We start from the raw sequence: 19,831 nt of genomic DNA, 5'->3' as shown, positions 1-19,831 counted from the left end.
ATTTTTGATGCTTATAAATATTTCCAAGCTTGGAAATGCTAAGAAAAAAATCAAAATTTTTTAAAAATAATTTTTAACAAAATAATGAAATCCAGTCAAAAAATTGTTTCCAAAAATTAATAAAGAAAAAAATTTTGAAAATTCAATTTTTTTTCAAAAAATAATTTTGAAATTTTGACTGGAAAAAATTTCAATTTGTAAAATAGAACAAAACAAAAATAAGCAATTTTAATTATCAAAAATTAAACACAAATTTCAAAAATAATTTCAATATTAAAAAAATTTTAAAAATCCATATTTGTATATAAAAAAAAGCTATTGAAAAAAATAATACCCAACAGAATCACACTCACACAACTCTATAAATTCCTTCTACATTTTTTTCTTCCTTTTTCTTGTATAAAAATGGCTTTGTAGTATTCTATATATATTTAATTTTTTAATATTTAATTCTTAATTTTTTTAAATATTAATTATCAGCCTTATTCTAGATGTCAATTCCATGTGAATTTACTCGCTCTTTCCCTTCGCCTTATTCTGAACAACATTTTCCAGTGAATTTTTTCGCATTCTCGCTTTCGCCTTATTCTGAATGAAGTTCGAAAGCGAAAAAATCCGCTTTGGCGAAAAATTAGGTATTCTGAATTACAGATGAGATGAAATTTTGTGCGAAATTTTTCGCTAATAAATTTAAGGGGAGTTGACTACAAAAACATAAGTAATAACTATTTTTATGAAAAATATTTACACAATACTTATTCTATGACGATTTAGAATATTATAAATGATAGTAAGCAAATTTTTAACTGGAAAACAGTCAATAAAATGCCATTGGAAATCCCATTGATAACGATGCATGCTGCCAAAGAATGTATGAAGGTAATAAGGAATATTTAAGTCGAGTTTGATGCATTTTGGAGGCGAAATACAGACATTTGTGTGAGGATCTGTCTCTCAAGAAAAAAATTTTAAAAATTATGGAAAAACCAAATTTGCCTGATGAGCCGCTATAAAAACTGATATAAAAATTATGAAAGAACAAAAAATATTTTTTTTTTCAGAATTATCGTGTGCATGATTTGAAGGAAGAAATAAAGGAGTAGGAGCAAATCATAACATAACTGACCACTTTAAGAATTTGGGGAGATAAAATATCAAAATTAAATAAAAAGACACACAATTATGTAGTGAAATAATAAACTGTGAATTAATTAATTAAATCGCAGATTTCTTCCTATTATTCGTTGTGTTTTTGCCATCATAAAAAAATGTTCTTTTATTTGTAATCTATTGTAGTTGTTGCAACAAATTGCATCAAAACAATGAACAGCTGTTTCACATGCCATATTGTAGGTTGCCATATTTTCAAACTTTAATTTATTTTCTTTTAATTACAAAGCATTTATACAGCGGATTCTTGATATTTCACATTTGTATTGCTATAAAGTTTAAATAACAATAAAAAGCTACAATTTTTAATAACAAAAATCAATAAATAATATATTGAAAAATATTACACAATTAAATTACAATGGGGCAACACACATTGCAACTTAAATTACAATATGGCCACACACAGCGCAACTTAATTTACGATATGGCAACACGAATCTTTTTTTCAACCACCATTTTCGAAAAACTCGAATCCGCATCTCGCATTTTTTGCGTCTCCCTATTCATTCAGAATAAGGCGAGAATGTGAAAGCGAAAAATTTTTTATATGCGAGATATCTCCCAGCGAATATCCAGAATAAGGCTGTATATCTCCTCTCCACAAGTCATACAAAACTAATGTAATTATTTTTTAAAGAGCTCTTTTAAACCCTCTCTAATATTTCCTTCAGCCATTTTTGTTATTGCATTATAAATTTTTTGTTTTAATATTGTATATATATTTTTTTTCAAAAACTCAATATAAAAACAAAAAATTAATGTTAAAAAAAATCATATATAAAACTTTTTAGCATATATAATCATTATATATATCATTATATATAATACATGTAACAAATTGTAAACTGTGATATTTAAGTTTTTTGTTTTTTTTTTATTATTTTTTGTAATTTTTTTTTTTTATTTAATTCTTAAGGATCTTAGATGAAAAATAAAAAAGTATCTTTATAAATATTTAATTTATTTTTTTATATATTTACTATCTCCCCCACAACACCACTTATCAATTAAACAAAAAATGTAAAATACCACAACACTCTTTTTTTCACCTAAATATTGTAAAACAAAGACAAATCTTTAAAATCCTATCTTCAAAAGAAAAAAATATATATTTAAAAAAAGAAAGATAAAAAGAAAAGAATTTAAAAGAAAAAATAACTTGAAGAAAAAAGATAAAAACAAATCCTATCCAACAACAACAACAAATATATATTTTCCAAAATCATTCTAAAAACTTAAATCATTATTGTGTGTTTTTATTTCTTCTATTCGGGAGGGGGTTGGGTTAATTTTTTTTGAAAAAAAATTACAATGGGAAGCATTCCTTGGGTACCAAAGACCACCATCAAGAAATCCGTGGTACGATCAGTAGTGTCGTAATGCTACTGATATGAAAAACGCAACGTATAGGGCAACCCTACAGACAGTAGCAACACGTAATTTGATGGAGAATTATCGGGAGCAAAGGAGAGAGGAAAACGTATTTTCAGAAACAAGAACAAAAAAGGGATCATGAGCAAATTGAGATATACAGGAGTCAGAATGAAGTCCGAAAATTCTGCCAACGGGTAAAACACCAAACCGAAGGCTTTGGTGCAGGCACATCCTCCTGTAGCGATGAAGAAGGAAACCTGGTGACAGATACAGACAGTGTGCTGAGGATCTGGAAGGAACATTTTGAAAAACTGCTGGTATCAAATACTGGCGGTGAAGAGGATACCCCAGAACCAATAATAGATGACGGTATAGAGTGTATACCACCTAGCCAAGATGAAGTCAAAATAGCAATCAATCGGCTGAAGAATAATAAAGCAGCAGGTGCCGATGAGTTACAAGCCGAACTATTCAAGACTGGTGGTCAGATGCTGGTCAGGAGCATGCACCAGCTGATTAGTACAATATGGCTAGAGGAATGTATGCCCAATGATTGGAACCTCAGCATCCTGTGTCCCGTGCACAAAAAAGGATACAAGACGATATGTGCCAACTATAGAGGAATAAGTATCCTTCCCATCGCATATAAAGTGCTATCCAGCGTGCTGTGTGCTGAAGCCAATTGGTCAACATTATTGGGCAATACCATTGCGGCTTCAGACCTGGCAAGTCCACCATTGTCCAGATTTTCACTCTGCGCCAAATCCTAAAAAAGACCCATGAAAAACACATCGAAACATACCACCTATGCGTTGACTATAAAGCCGCATTCAACAGCCCTATCCGTTAAGAGGTGTTTGAAACCATGTCTACGTTCGGCATTCCTGTAAAATTAATACGACTGTGCAGGATAACTTTAAGTGGCACAAGATCAGCAGCTAACGTCGGAAAGGACCTCTCGGAGCCCTTTAATACCGAACGAGGATTTAGACAAGGTGACAGTTTGTCATGTGACCTTTTTTGACATCCTGCTGGAAAAGGTCATACGAGAGGCAAAAGTAAACAGAAATCGTACTCTGTACACCAAACAACACATGTTACTCGCCTACGCCGATGACATCGATAAAAGGGGTCGAACATTGCGAGCGGGTAACAGCCACCTTTGAACAAATTGAGAAGGAGTCTGCCAAAATGGGTCTGGCAGTAAACGGCGAGAAGACCAAGCTGATGGTATCAACGCTCAAGACGTCCAGTAGACTCGGACAAACTGTGGAATTTGAGAACTACAGCTTCGAGGTAGTCAAAGATTTTATATACCTTGGTACCGCCATAAACAAAACGAATGACATCAATTTTAGAAATTCGGAGAAGGATAGTGAAGCAAAAGCAAGGCCACCTCCCGCCAGACCAAACTCACACTCTACAAGACGCTGATACTACCCGTGCTGTTATATGGATCTGAAGCATGGGAACTTACGCAAGCAGATGAGGCAGCTCTTGAAGTGTTTGAGAGAAAAATTCTCCGAAACATCTATGGGCCTATCTGCGTTGATGGTGAATATCGCCGTCGAATGAACCATGAGTTGTACCAGCTATTTTCGGACATCGACATTGATAGACGTCAACTGAATGATATGACTAACGTAGTCATATCATTCAGTTGACGTGGCTAGGTCATGTTGTCAGAATGCATGAATATGCCCCAGCCCAGAAGGTATATAAAAGCGAACCGGCTGATGGTTCGCGCAGAAGGGAAGGTCAAGAGTATATTGGAAAGATCAAATCGAAGACAATATCACCGAAAATGATATTTCAAATTGGAAAAACTGCGCAAAAGACCGACGCGCCTTGAAATCTTTTCTAAGCTCGACTTATGGAACGTAAGTTCTGTCACAAGGGGAATATTTGGTAACCCTATCTTCTTCGGCATTATTTCAAATCAGCTGTTTGTGTCAAGCGAGAAATTCAGTTGAAGAAAATGCAACACAAACCTTAGTATCTATTTAAAATTTGTTTTAAATGACGTTTAATGTTTAATTTGTGATTTTAAACAAATTAATCTATCATAATGTGACTTTTTTATTTAAAAAAAAAAAAATTCTTTTATATAGAAAAACATGAATACACCCGACTCTCACTATGAAAATGTAAGTGTAAAGAATACACCTCAAATGGGTGTAAAGTGTGTTACAGAACACCTCGGCGTGTGTTCGATACACTTCTGCCGTTGAAGTAGTGAATCCCAGAACATGCCCTATAAATGCTATTGAACTTTAATAAAGATGGCAACCCAGCCAAGAATTAAAAAAAAGGCAAAGTAATACTATGCAACCTGTAATCAGCGATTTCTTCAAAGCCAACTTCATCAAATACGAAACAAATGCACAAACAATTTCCTTCTATACTTAAAAGTGGTAAAGGTAAACTTACGAAGGCACAAAGGAAGCTGATTCCACAATCTTACGACCCTAACTACAAAAGATCTTTCACAAATTACAGACAAAAACCTCGGATACAACAACTGAGGGTTCCGAGAGGATCTACACAACACAAACCTACTACAAAGTGGTAAATTAACATTTCTCATAATTCTATAATACCCGATGCAAATGATCAGAATTAGAGCCCGAAATTACCTCCAAAAAATAAATTATCTGAGACATCAACAACGGCATAGCCAACTTCACCCTAACGCCAAAAGGCAAATATGCTGGGACACTATAAAGCCTCCTAAGCTGGAATAGCACACGGGACAACAGAAGATCAATGTGTGAGAAAAATAAATTTGGCATCAATGATTATAGAACCGTCATAGCAGCAATTAAAGCAACACTCCTAAAGAAAACATGTATGTCATCCGCATACAGGAGAGACTAAAATTATCAGCAGTAACAGAATCCATAATGTCATTAATGAACATATTAAAAAGTAATGGGCCCATCATAGAATCCTGCGGGACTCCGCACAACAAACTGGGATCTTCACTCCAGATACGAGGAAATTAGACTGCAGGCCGAAACGGAAACGCCATATTTGACTCTTAGCTTGCGTATAAGCTGCGCGGGGTCAATAGAATCAAAGGCCTTAGACAAATCAAGACCAACATCAGAACCCTCAATAATATCATTAAGGGTTAATAAGTGGATCGTTGTACTGCAGCCATACCGAAAACCATACTGAGAACTACTCAAGCATTTACTGTCATCAATAAACTCCAACATAGCATCATTAATAATATGCTCTACTATCTTTGACATGACCGAAAAAACACTTATTGGACGCCAGTTAGACTGACTGCATGACGACCCTTTCTTCGGACCAGGCACAACACGAGCCACCTTCCAAACTTGCGGGAAGGATGACGCCATAAAAATACAATTAACAAAATGCAAAAAGTGATCAGATATGTATGGAAAAATACTCTTAACAAATTTAATAGAAATGCCATTAAAACCTACAACTCTAGATATAATTTTGCGGAGAACACTTCCAACATCCTCCATAAACACGCACTAAAACCTAAATCACTCTTGAACAATGTCACCATCAATTCCTACATTCACACCAGGATTGGATTTGCCCACATTACAAAAGTAATCATTAACAGTATTAACATCACTAAAAGGAATATCATCACCACAATGTAGACAACCAAAGGACTTGACTACTGTTCATACGACCGAATAACTTTTCATAATATTTTCTTCTCTCATTACGCCTAACAGCTTTACAACGATTTCTGCAGATACAATATATACGTCTATTGTCATCAGTAGGCCTTCTGCGCCATTCAAAACAGCAAACCCTGAAAAAATAATTTTTAAAAACTCCACGCCTCTTATGGAGCTTTGAAATTTTTTTTTTTTTTTGTTTTTAAAAATTCATGCCACTTTTGGAGCCTTAAAAGGTTCAATGTGTGCAGCTCACTATTAAAAGGGTCTTAAAGTTCTCTTTCTATACAGAAATCAGACGTTTACACTAGCAGACTGTCATTGGAATGGTAATGAAGTCTAGTTCCCAAAATATATAGGTCGGTCAATGATTATTTCGAGAAACGGTCTTGAAATTCATTTCTGCGGAAATATGTAAGAAGCCACACCAATTGAGTATTGTGGAAATTTTCTAATAACATCGTTCTTTAAATGCTATTATATATAAATATTCAAAATTATTATATTAATTAATATATAAAACTTACCTTGAAAGAATTTATTTTAATATTGAATTTCATGAATGATTTTTTGTTTTGAATTGTTGCTTGATTTGATGCAAATGTGGATAAATTAAAATCTTGATTTTCTTGATTGATGATTTTGAAATTTTGCTGGATTTGAAATGGTAATTTGATATGGATATTTCGCATATTTGATATGATTCTTATAATACTAAAAATTGAGAATATAATAAAGAAAATATATAAAATTAAAAATTAATGGAAACACAAAAAATATTTTCAAGGGTTCCAAACTCTACTGGGATCAAATAACTATGGGGGACCTAACAAACAAAGGGAAAACAAAAATCATTTATATTTTATGTACCTTCTTCCATATTCTTGACATAGATTCCGTGGGCTTGATTTCACGTTGTTTCTTTATTAATGAAAATGACGAATTATATTTAAACTTATAGTTGTAAAATTTCTTAATATTTAGTTTTTAAAATTTCTGCAGTTGGGTATTTCTTTACATTCCCAGTAGAGCGGTAAATTCACAGATAGGTTTTGCGGCATTGGGTGAGCAAGCCTGACGCACAGACATTTCCCATGTATCCAATAAATGCGATAACGAATGAAGTTTGGGTAATTTGGCAATGCGTGCCACCAGAGCATTTTGTACGGCATTTAAAAATGGCGTAGCCGAATAATCATGCTCGATTAGGGAACATTCCGGAGATGACCAGGGGTAATCCTCTGAAAGAAAATAAAAAAGAAAAAAAATTAATTAATTTTTAAATATTAAAAATAATTTGGTGAAAAAAATAAATCTATTGAACCTCAAAAAATATTTCTTTAAACATTCAGGCCTCGAATGAACCTCAAAAACTATTTCTTTAAAAATCCAGGCCTCGACTGAACCTCAAAAACTATTTCTTTAAAAAACCGCGCCTCAATTGAACCTCAAAATATATTTCTTTAAAAAACCGCGCCTCAATTGAACCTCAAAATATATTTTTTTTAACTTAAAAAAAAAATTCTTTAAAAATCCACGCCTATTTTGAACCTTGATTAAATATTTCTTTAAAAATCCAAGCCTCTATTGAACCTCAAAAAATAATTCTTTCAAAATCCACGCCTATTTTGAACCTTGATAAAATATTTCTTAAAAATCCACACTCCTTAAAGTTCCTAAAAAGAATTTATTAAAAAAATTGTGAACACTCACCCGGTATATTAATGCTAACCGGTGGTACACAAGGCAACTTCTTATCATCCAGGCAACATATCAATTTTATCGATTTCGGGTTATTCTGGGCTGCCGGATCCAAGCTAACCTTGAATTTTTGATCTAAACGAGCTATTTCACCCTGCAAGACGTGGGGAATTTCCAAATCACCCTTTGCGGGTTTTTCTGCTGGCCTTGGCATTTTGGCTGGTGGTGCAGCAATATCGGTGCCAAAAAGCAATTCCAGACTAGGTCTAAAGGTGCGATACAAGGTGTGATTGGCCAAGGGACTTTGCAAGGTGGCCGTTATGACTTCCATCAAGGGGTTTGAAGATTTCTAGAAAATAAAAATTATTTTAAAATATTTTTAATTTCAAATAAATTTTGTAATACTTACCCCAAACGACTGATCCGAATAGGATTTCATATCGGTATTTTCCAAAACCTTTTCACATTTCAATAGCGTCTCCAAAGATACCCGCTGTGCGGGATTGGTGAGAATTTCCAATAGCTTACTCATTTTCCGATAATTCTCAGCATTGCCACCATCAATGCGTAGCTTGTCGACAACCCTCTTGAGTGGTTCTATATACTTCGTGAGTTGTTTATATTTCTCACGATACAATTGATCCTCTTGCGGATTGAAGGGACTGTTTTGAGTCACTTGACCAGGTGTATTAATCGATTGGCTAGGTGATTGACGCATTTGTTGTCGCTGATTGGGATTTTGCATCATCCCGGCCATTTGAGGGCTGGAGGTGGGTACCAAGGCCGGACTGGGTATCATTTGAGAATTTGCCAAAGTATTTTGGGGTACAACATTTTGATTCGGTTGCTGTTGTTGTTGCTGCTGCTGCATTTGTTGTTGTTGGTTATTTACAACTTGTTGTTGCATTTGTTGTTGCTGTTGGACATTAAGAGATCCTGCCGGTGAAGCCACCGTACTGGGTGAGGGACTTTGCCGTAGGAATTGTTGTTGGCCCACAACACCACGATTTACATTGAAGATTTGTTGACCCTGTCCGAGAGTTATATTGGGATTCTTTTGCATGCCAGGGGCCATATTCAACATTTGATTGAGATTGCCTAAGGATCGGAATTTAATTAGAATAAATTTTAAATATTAATCAAAAATGTCTTACCTTGTGGCCCGGCATTATTGGCCATGGGACCTGGTCCCTGACCTTGGGCCGCATTTCCCGGACCAATATTACCCATATGCATGGGTCCACCTCCAGCTCCACCCACGCCAGCCTGATTCTGCTGCATATTAGGCGGCATTCCCTGCATGCCCTGATTCGGGCCGGCATGACCACCCACATTCATAGGTCCACCTGGCCCACCCTGATTCATACGTGCATTTATCATTTGATTTAGCTGAGGATGTTGCATGCTCATCTGCATTTGATTTGGCCCACCCGGTCCAGCATTTGGACCCATGGGACCCACGGTTCCAGGGCCACCCATTTGATTCATTTGCCCAGGCATACCTTGGGGACCACCAGGGCCGACACCAACACCACCCGGCCCACCCGTGGGACCACCCATTTGTGCATTACCCACCATCTGCTGATTGGGCCCCACATTAGGTCCGCCCATAACGTTCATTTGCACACCCATTGGGCCGCCCATCATTTGCTGCTGCCCCGGACCACCAATGTTGCCCTGCTGCTGACCCGGACCCACAGCACCCATTGCCATTTGGGGCCGCAGGCCCTGCATCTGTTGCATTTGCTGGCCGGGGCGTTGTTGATTCAAGGTCTGCAAAAGATTTGAGGCCGGCACTGGACCACTCGGCCCGGCACCTTGTTGGGCATTCGGCCCACCTGGCATTGACATCATTTGGGGATTACGATTACCCTGGCTGGCCAAGGTTTGCAAAGCATTCAGCGGATCTTGCATCATATTCTGTTGTGGTATTTCAGCATTTGGTGGTGGGGCCTGTTGGGGGCGTCCTGAAGGAAGTAACAAAAATAATTATTTAGACATTGCCGAACTTTCTACCTGTCTCTCACTGTCGTCTACATACTTTGTATATCTTTGAAATGCATGAACAGTTTTGCCACCAAACCCAAATATTCATCCTTGGTCTTGGATTTCTTGAATATGTGATTTTCCATAACGCCCGCATTCTTGGAACCATCCTGACTGGTATTCTGCAGCATTTCATTGCTATGGAAGAAATTTAATTAGAAAATAATCAAATTTTTGCAAAAAAAAATTGACAAACTTACATTTTGTTAATGACATTTTGCCGAAATTTCTGGGACTGCCAATCTTCGGCCATTTTCGGATGGAGTGGTGTTCGGCGGAAATTTGGGAAGCAATGTAGAGTTTTTTATAAATTAATTTATATTATTTTTTCTACAAATTTACAAAAAATTTCACAATTTTCAGTCCGAATGCCAAGCCAGCATTAAATTACTTGACACAACGCTGTGCTGTTTGAACTAGAGGTGGCAAACTATCGATAGTAATATCGATAGTATCGATGGTTTGGTTTTCACTAGACTATCGATGGTTTTTTTTCGATAGCGATACTATCGTTGAAAAAACGGATTCCGGCATTTATTCAGTTAGAGGCGCAACTTTGTTAATTAAACGACTTAGATATCTTCTATATAAACCGCGTCGTTAATTTATCAACTTTGATTTGTCATAAATATATGTAAAAAACAGAACACTGTTTAAAATGAACAGATATCTGAAAAGACCAAACGGTAAGTAAAATGTGTTTATTTATATTTTGTTCAATTGTTGATTAAAAATGTTTACAGATATTTCTACCTCCATTTCCATAGAAGAAACTGGTAATGAAAATGAAGAAGAACGTGAAAATTGCACGATTGGTGGGGAAACTAATAAGTCAAAAAGAGCACGCCACGGTTTCTCAGAAGTATGGAACTATTTTCAAAAAACAACAGATAAAAGAAATGCTAAGTGTCAGCTGTGTGGGAAAATATACAAAACTAGCGGTAACACGTCAAATCTGTTGGATCATTTAAAACGTAGCCATCCTTCTTATAATCAGCTTCCGAAACCAACGAAAACAATTGATAATTTTTTCAACAATTCAGTCACCTACGATACTGAATCGGCACGTAAAAAAGAACTTGATAAGGCTTTAATGATTTTGATCGCCACTGATGTACAGCCATTCAGTGTAGTAGAGGATACAGGATTCCGTGATTTTGTCCGATGCTTAGATCCGCGCTACGTTTTGCCTTCAAGAAACACCCTAAAAAACGTTCTGATGATAAATATGTACAACGAAACAAAGAGTAAGTTGCAAACTATTCTTAACGGGTTACAACACTGCGCTATTACAACAGACCTATGGACATCGCGCGCAAATGAGAGCTACCTCACCGTAACGTGCCACTTTGTTACAAAAGATTTTGTTCTCCGTACAGCTGTTTTGTCTACAAAAAAAATGTTATGTTCCACTAATCACAACGCAGAAAATATATCAATATCTATGCGCGCCGTGTTAGAAGAGTGGGGTCTAATGGAGAAAGTGGTGGCAGTTGTCAGCGATAATGCTAGCAGTATGTTGAAAGCGTGCGAATTGCTTCAAAAACGAAATCTGCCATGCTTTGCACACACTATTAACCTTGTGGTGCAAGATTGCTTAGCGCAAGATTATGTTAAAACTACTTTAGGGAAATGTAAGAAAATTGTGAGCTATTTTAAGAGCAGCACAATTTCCTACGAAAAGTTTAAAGCGGACCAAGGAAGAGATATGCCCCACAGCCTAAAACAGGAGGTACCGACCCGCTGGAACAGTGCTCTCAGAATGGTGGAGAGCATTCTTTTAACAAATAATTCTATTTCAAATGTACTGCTAATGACACCAAAGGCACCGCTACCTTTAACGGCAGACGATATAGAATTTTTGCAGGACCTTAAACAATTGCTTATGCCATTTGATGCCGCTACAGTCCAAACATCGTCAAGTGCAGCTGTTACTATTTCCCTAGTAGTTCCTCTAACATGTGGTCTTTTTAAATCTCTTGATGAGTTAAAAAGTACTATGAAAACTTCAGAAGGCCATCAAGCTTGTATATTTCTGCTTGAAAGAATAAAGAAAAGGCTATTTCCTTACGAGGAGCGTACAGTTACAAGACTCGGAACATTATTAGACCCTCGGTTCAAGAAGGAAGGTTTTCTTTTCCCAAGCAATGCAGATGGAGGAACACAATTTTTACAAAACGTGTTGAGTGGTATGAACAAAAACAACACCATGGAACAAGATAATTTAGAACCATCATGTTCTAAAAATATTCATCAAAGTTCGCAGCCACCGCTTTTAAAATTCGTAGGAAATAAAATTGCCTCTAAAGTAAGATCACATCAAGTAGACGCCATCATTTCTCTTAGGCAATATTTTGAAAATGAAAATGCAGCATTAGAAATAGATCCATTACAGTACTGGAAGGTAAATAATATAATACAAAACTATTTATTAACAAATTTACGAAGTGTTATGTTTATTTTCAGAATTGTTCTGGCCAAATGTCACTCACAAAGTCATGTGCCTTACGCTATTTATGCGTACCAGCAACTTCGACAGAGGCTGAGCGAATGTTTAGCAAAACCGGAGCCATAATTTCGGAAAGAAGATCGAGCTTAAAGCCAAAAAATGTTGATATGCTGCTCTTTGTTAACAAAAATTGTTGGGTCAGTAAAGAATTATAAGAAGTAAGGTTTTTAAACAAATAATACCTTTTTCAAGGTAATTTTCATTATAATTTTAAATTTAAATTAATTTGATTAAATATTTTTATAAAATAAGATCTGAATGTATCTGTAATAATGAATTTCAAATATTTTTTGTTTTTATGTTTAGTTGTTTTGTTGAAGCGTTATTATCTGTTTTTATTTTAATTTTTAATATAAATATAATTTTTAATTAATTTTTACTACATGCAAATACATTTTTTTGTAAAAGTTGATCTCAAAGTGCCTTATAAAAATGAATTCCAAATATTTTTGTTTTTATGTTGTTGTTTTGTTTAAGCGTTATTGTCTGTTATTTTTGACTATAAATATAGTTTATAATTAATATTTACTATATGTACATATTTTAATAATAACTGTACTAATGAATTCCAAATATTTTTTGTTTTTATGTCAATTTGTTTTGCTTAAGCGTTTCTTAATAAAAGAATATTAATCATTAGATCATTTAATATAATTGAGTCCGTTATTAAAAATACATGTAAGTACATATCGGTGTTGTTTATTGATATTGACTTGAATGGTTATTACATTTGTGATGAGTTTTGTTAGTAGTTATTTTTATTTTTAATAAAAATCGCAAAAGTTTAACAAAAACCATAATACAAAAATAATTATAACACACAAATTAATAACATAGAACAATGAAAAAAAGTTGCGCGCATTATTGAAAAATTAATATTGGCATTCCCACATTATTCGATACTATCGATAGTTTTCCAACAAACTATCGAAAATATCGAATGATGCGACTATCGATAGTTTGCCAGCTCTAGTTTGAACCAACCTCGCATAAAAACGTTCCACATTATAGAATTGCAGGAGATAAGAGAGAATGCCTAATAAATATCAACAGGAAACAAAATGAACGGAGACTTGTTATGTTTACGAATGAGTGTAATGCATAATGGTGGTAAAATCGGTCTTGTTTAGAAATAGACACGGGAAAAAGGACAATAATGTGAAAACACAATGTAAAGTCACAGCAGGTGTAATGACGCCCTCACTCAAAGCCATCATATTTAAATTTAAGGCGCCAAAACAAGGATATAACCTAAAAAATATATAAAATAATAATAAAATATAAAAATCTAATCTAAAAAAATATTTATTTTTTTAACTTTCATTTTTTTAATTTTTTTAAACACTTTTTTGAAATTTTTGTTACTTGAAAATTTTTTTTTATAAAACCCTTACCTTACTTATAAAAAAAAAATACTTCTCATTTTTTAGAAATTTGTGTATTTCGCATATAAAATATAAAAAAAATCAAAAAAGAAAATATTAAAATATTTATACAAAAATTCAATTTAAAAAAAGTTTAAAAATTTACAATATATTTTTAAAAACTCAAAGATTGTAAAAAAATCAAGAATTATTTTTAAAATAGTTCTAAAAATTAAATATTCTTTTATAATAAAACTTAAAAAAATATTTTGTAAAAATGCCACTAAACGAATCTTAAGAAAAATATTTTTGTTAATTCATTTTAAATTATTATTTAAAAAATTCTAAAACATTTTTTTAAACAACAAATTCTAAGAATATTTTTTAAAAAAAATTTCTAAGAATTTTTTTTTTAAAAATTCTAAAACATTTTTTTTAATAAAAAATTCTGAGAATATTTTTAAAAAAATCTAAATTTTTTTAGTATAATTTCTAAAAAATCAAAATAAATTAAAAAAAAAACAAAATTTCTAAGAATATTTTTTAAAAAATCAAAAAATTCTATTTTTTTTTCAAATCAAAAAATTCAAAAAAAAAGTTTTAAGTTTTAAATGTTTTTTAAGTTTTAATAAAATGTTTGTTAAAAAATACACGCTAATTTTTTTATTTCTAAAAAATTCTAGAAATCCACGCCAATTTTCTTTTAATTTTAAAAAATAATTAAAAAAGCAACTCTATTCTTTTAATCCTAAAAAATTGAAAAATCTGCACTAATTGTTTTAATTCTAAAAAAATTAAAAATCCACGGTATTTTTTTTAATTCCAAACAATGTAAATGATTAAAAAATCAACTCTATTTTTTAACTCTAAAAAAATTGAAAAATCCATGCAATTTTTTTTAATTCTTTTTCTAAAAAAGTTAAAAAATCCACGGCATTTTTTTAATTCTAAACAATGTAAATAATTAAAAAATCAACTCTATTTTTTTAACTCTAAAAAAATTTAAAAATCCACGCTAATTTTTTTAATTCTAAAAAAGTTAAAAAATCCACGGTATTTTTTTTAATTCTAAGCAATTAAACAATGTAGATTTTCAAAAAATATTTTTTTTTAAATCCACGCCTTGTGTAAGATCTACACAAAATATATATATTTTTTTAAATCCACGTCTTTTGTAGATCTTCAAAAAATATTTTTTTTAAATCCACGCCTTGTGTAGATCTTCAAAAAATATTTTTTTTTAATCCACGCCTTGTGTAGACCCCTAAAAATACATTTTTTTAATCCACGCCTTGTATAGATCTTCAATAAATATTTTTTTAAATCCACGCCTTGTATAGATCTTCAATAAATATTTTTTTAAAAAAATCCACGCCTTGTATAGATCTTCAATAAATATTTTTTTAAAAAAATCCACGCCTTGTATGGATCTTCAATAAATATTTTTTTAAATCCACGCCTTGTATAGATCTTCAATAAATATTTTTTTAAAAAAATCCACGCCTTGTGTAGATCTTCAATAAATGTTTTTTTAAAAAAATCCACGCCTTGTATAGATCTTCAATAAATATTTTTTTAAAAAAATCCACGCCTTGTGTAGATCTTCAATAAATATTTTTTTAAAAAAATCCACGCCTTGTGTAGATCTCCAATTTTTTTTTTAAATCCACGCCTTGTATAGATCTTCAATAAATATTTTTTTTAAATCCACGCCTTGTATAGATCTTCAATAAATATTTTTTTAAAAAAATCCACGCCTTGTGTAGATCTTCAATAAATATTTTTTTAAAAAAATCCACGCCTTGTGTAGATCTCCAAAATTTTTTTTTAAATCCACAACTTGTGAAGGTCTTCAAAAAATATATTTCTTTTTTTAAATCCACGCCTTGTATAGATCTTCAATAAATATTTTTTTAAAAAATCCACGCCTTGTGTAGATCTCCAAAATTTTTTTTTAAATCCACGACTTGTGAAGATCTTCAAAAAATATATTTCTTTTTTTAAATCCACGCCTTGTGTAGATCTTCAAAAAATATATATTTTTTTTTAATAATCGACGTCTTGTGTAAAACTTAAAAAAAATATATTTTTTTTTTAATAATCGACGTCTTGTGTACATCTTGAAAAAAAATATTTTAAAGAATCCACGCCTTGTGTAGATTTTGAAAACAAATTATTTTAAAGAATCCACGCCTTGTGTAAATCTTCAAAAAAATATTTTTTAAAAAAATTCACGCCTTGTGTTCAGATCTTTTTTTTTTAATCCACTTGTGCATTTTTTTATTTTTTTTTAATCTAAAATATTTTTTTTATATTTTTAAAAATCAATTTTTATTAATTTCTTTGCTTATTTCACATTTAAAAATACGTTATTTATTAAGCTCTTCTCTTTGTTTTGCCGCACTCTTATTTCCTGTTGAATTATAACTCTCTCTTGCTCTTTTCATAACGATTTGATACTCTTTAGCAATCGGTTACTATTATTTCTCGTTGTAGCTAGGCTACCACACACTCTGAGCCAACCAACCAACCAACAATAAACCTTTTCTCGTTGTATTATCTGCTGACGTTTGACAATTTCCGACTCATTCGCATTGAAACCGTTGTCTCAAGCGCATCGTTCATCGGTTTTACATTCGTTAATTTTTTTAATTTCGAATTTAAGCTTCGGGTAACGGACAACAAGACAAAAAACAGAAAAAGTAAAGGCTATCTCACAATAAAATAAATAAATAGAAGAAAGCAAAAAAGAAAACATTTAAAATAAAAGCAGAAATATATACGCGCGTGTTTATTTGTAGTTGTTGTTGTTATTTAAAGTTTCATGATCTATCTGTTATAAGTTCTGCTTGATTTTGTTTTTTTGTGTGTTTTAACTTGGGTTTCACTGCTTGCTGGCTGGCTGCTTGGCTGTTTTTTGCTGGTGTTCAACAACAATTGTTATTAAAAAATGAAATGAGATAGCTGTCTATGTGTGTGAGTGTGTGTGTTTGGGTTTGTGAATGCGAGTATGCAATGGCTACGTGTATAACAAAATAAAAAAAGTAAATAAATAAATAACAAAACGGCGACGACGAAGTGAATAAAACGCAAAAAAAAAACGAAATTTAAAATACGACAACGTCGTCGTTGTCGACGACAACCAAACCAATAATCGACTGTGTTTATATACAAAAACAACAGCAAGAAGAAGAAAAAATAATAATATACGATACATGTACAAACGTGTTTAAATATTATCGGTCGGTTTTGAAACACACAACAAAATAAAAATATATATAGAAAAAAAATGGAAATGGAAACACCAATTTTGTTATGTTAATTGGTTTTAGTATATTTATTAAATAAGAAAGTTTATATATACCGTATATGTATATATAATAAATATATAATATAGAAAAAAATATATATTTATAGTTATGTGTTAAGTGCAAATAAATAAATAAATAAATAAAAAGAGCTTTATAGTTATTAAAAAAATAAAAAAATACAAAATAATAAATTAAATTATAAAAATTTAAAAATAATATAAAAAAATTAAAATAAAATAACAAATCAAAAACTACTATAAAATAAAAAAATATTTAAACCCGAAAATTTCGAGGCAAGTGAATATCTCTCTGCCTGCTGGCCAAGTGTTTTTTTCTTCACACTGAAAGCTGTTTCAAAACAACAGCACCAAAAAAAATTTAATTTTTGCTGACGTCTATAGAAAAAAGGTTTTCAAAATAACGAAACAAAAAAAAAATGAAGAGGCAAAGTGGAAAAATAGAGTGAATAGCCCAAAAGTAAAAAAATTAAAGAATTAAAAAAAAAATAATAATAGAAAAAATAAATAATAGTAATTTTTTAATTTCAAAACTACAAAAACAAGAACCAAACAATACTGCAATCAGTGATAGCAACAAAAACCCTCAATAACAACAACACCAACAACAAAAATGTAAGTAAACAAGTGTTTTGAAACTCCTATTGAACTGCAGACAAACTCTGTACTCTCTCTTCCACTCCCAACATGCATTTTTTCTCTTTAAAACGGTTAAATAAAAAATCTCTTATTTTTTTAAGAATGGGGAAATTAAAAACAACTAAATTAACGAACAAAATAAAAAATATATTTACAAATTTGGTTGGAGAATAAATTTGTCAACATTTATTCCAGTTGAGTAGTCGATTTAAAAAAAATTATATTTTTTTGAAAATCCACTTAGACGTGGATTTTTTAAAAAAAGGTGTAGACTTTTAAAAAAAAATTTTTCAAGTTCTATAAAAGGATTAAAAAAAATTTTATATATATATATATTTTTTTTTTTTTTTGAGTGCCGTATACCGGCGTGGAATTTTATACCCTTCACCACTCTGCGGTACAGGGTATTATGTCTTTGTCCATATGTTTGTAAGAGGCAAAAGAAAACGAGATAGACCCATGGGTCCTTTTGAGAATATACATAGAATCACTTTCTGAGTCGATTTATGCATCTCCGTCCGTTCATGTATTTTTGTGAGCAAAGTACCGGTCGCATTTACCATCCGATTTGGATAAAATTTGGCACAGCTCATTTATTTGGCTCACGGAAGAACTCTATTGAAATTGGGAAATATCGGTTCCGATTTAGATATAGCTCCCATATATTTTTGTCCGATTTAGGGTAAATGGTACACCAAAGTTCCTATATAACATTCGATTTGCCCCAAATTTGGCACAGCGTACTAAGTTAGGTTTGAAGTCATGTCTGCCAAGTTTCGTGGAAATCGGTTCAGATTTAGATGTAGCTACCATATATATTTTCGTCCGATTTTAGGTAAATGGTGCGTCAAAGTCCCTAAATATCTTTCGATTTGCACGAAATTCTGCATAGTGTACTGCCATAGGTCCAGAGTGATGTGTGCTAAGTTTCGTGAAAATCGGTTCAGATTTTGATATATTTCCCATATATATTTTCGTCCGATTTAAGGCAAATGATGCGTCAAAGTCCCTAAATATCTTTCGATTTGCACGAAATTTGGCATAGCGTACTGAAATAGGTCTAGAATAATGTGTGTTAAGTTTCCTGAAAATCAGTTCAGATTTAGATATAGCTCCAAAATATTTTTTCGTCTGATTTAATGTAAATGATGCACCAAAGTCCACATATATTTTTCGTTTTTGCACGAAATTTGGCATATTTGATGTGTGTTAAGTTTCGTGAACATCGGTTCCGATTTAGATAAAAATGTGATCGATATGCACAAAACATACTGAAATTAGTATAACCTAACCAGTGACAAATCGGCTTAGATTTCGATATAGCTTGTATATATTTTTGTCCAATTTTCAGTAAATGGTTACCAAAGTCCTCATGTTTTTCATAATTTTGTCTCATTGAAAGAAGGAACTCTATATCTGGGTTGCAGAATTACATGTTTATGGATCCAATTTCATCTTAACGGTCCTTTAAATATGTGACGTCTGTTAGGATTAATCTGTTGAATATACCCAAAGTGGTGAAGGGTATCATATAGTCGGCCCCGTCCGACTTTACTACTTTCTTTACTGGTTTTATTTTATTTTGTATAAATTTTTTTGGAATGACAATAGTTAGGACGACGAAGTTGGAATTTACATTCCTTTGAGCGAACATTGGGGCGTGTGTAAGATTCGGCATCTGCTTTTCCGAAATGGATGCAAATAATTCGAATATAATGCAAATAATGTGTTGTATTCAAATTTTCGAAATGAGACTACCATTATTATTTTGCCATGGAGTGTCGATTTTCAAAATATTTTTCAACATTTTTTTTTTGGCTTTTTTAGATTAGATTATTTTTTAATATTTTTTTCAAAAAATTTAAAGGCGTAGATTTTTCTAAAATATTATATTTTATTTAATTTGGTTTTGTTTTTCTTTTTTAGTTAGTAAGATTTTTTAATCTTGAAATTTTTAAAATATTTTTTCAAGCATGGATTTTTAAAAATATGTTTTCAAAATGATAGTTTAAAAAAAATTGTGGTA

General features: G+C 32.1%; 2 protein-coding genes across 2 annotated transcripts; one reads left to right on the top strand and one right to left on the bottom strand.

The window, feature by feature from the left end:
* Positions 1-7,232: 7,232 nt before the first annotated feature.
* On the bottom strand, positions 7,233-10,218 carry LOC133323071 (mediator of RNA polymerase II transcription subunit 15-like). Its single transcript, XM_061532029.1, has 7 exons — positions 10,166-10,218; positions 9,961-10,103; positions 9,074-9,886; positions 8,872-9,017; positions 8,329-8,835; positions 7,932-8,268; positions 7,233-7,459 (listed from the first exon to the last, which is right to left on the bottom strand). Exons 1-7 carry the CDS (start codon positions 10,216-10,218, stop codon positions 7,233-7,235), a joined length of 2,226 nt encoding a protein of 741 aa, XP_061388013.1.
* A 162-nt stretch (positions 10,219-10,380) lies between these two features.
* Positions 10,381-13,096, top strand: LOC133323072 (E3 SUMO-protein ligase ZBED1-like). The gene is made up of 3 exons (XM_061532030.1): positions 10,381-10,651; positions 10,709-12,369; positions 12,432-13,096. Exons 1-3 carry the CDS (start codon positions 10,624-10,626, stop codon positions 12,627-12,629), a joined length of 1,887 nt encoding a protein of 628 aa, XP_061388014.1. The 5' UTR covers positions 10,381-10,623; the 3' UTR covers positions 12,630-13,096.
* Positions 13,097-19,831: the final 6,735 nt, after the last annotated feature.

The sequence above is a fragment of the Musca vetustissima genome, unplaced genomic scaffold (genome assembly GCF_032173495.1).
Source record: "Musca vetustissima isolate MV318-11 ecotype Yass unplaced genomic scaffold, APGP_CSIRO_Mvet_v1 utg21037, whole genome shotgun sequence".
Taxonomy (NCBI): Eukaryota; Metazoa; Arthropoda; class Insecta; order Diptera; family Muscidae; genus Musca; species Musca vetustissima.
Note: the sequence above shows the minus strand (reverse complement) of the source record. Positions and strands in the feature narration are given on the sequence as shown.

Coding starts and splice junctions, on each gene's coding strand:
- LOC133323072 (XM_061532030.1), top strand. CDS start 10,624: ATGAACAGATATCTGAAAAGACCAAACG. Junction 10,652..10,708: donor ATATCTGAAAAGACCAAACG/GTAAGTAAAATG, acceptor AAATGTTTACAG/ATATTTCTACCTCCATTTCC. Junction 12,370..12,431: donor ATCCATTACAGTACTGGAAG/GTAAATAATATA, acceptor GTTTATTTTCAG/AATTGTTCTGGCCAAATGTC.
- LOC133323071 (XM_061532029.1), bottom strand. CDS start 10,218: ATGGCCGAAGATTGGCAGTCCCAGAAATTTCGGCAAAATGTCATTAAC. Junction 9,887..9,960: donor GCATTTCAAAGATATACAAA/GTATGTAGACGA, acceptor TACTTCCTTCAG/GACGCCCCCAACAGGCCCCA. Junction 8,836..8,871: donor AAAGTCCCTCACCCAGTACG/GTGGCTTCACCG, acceptor AATGTCCAACAG/CAACAACAAATGCAACAACA.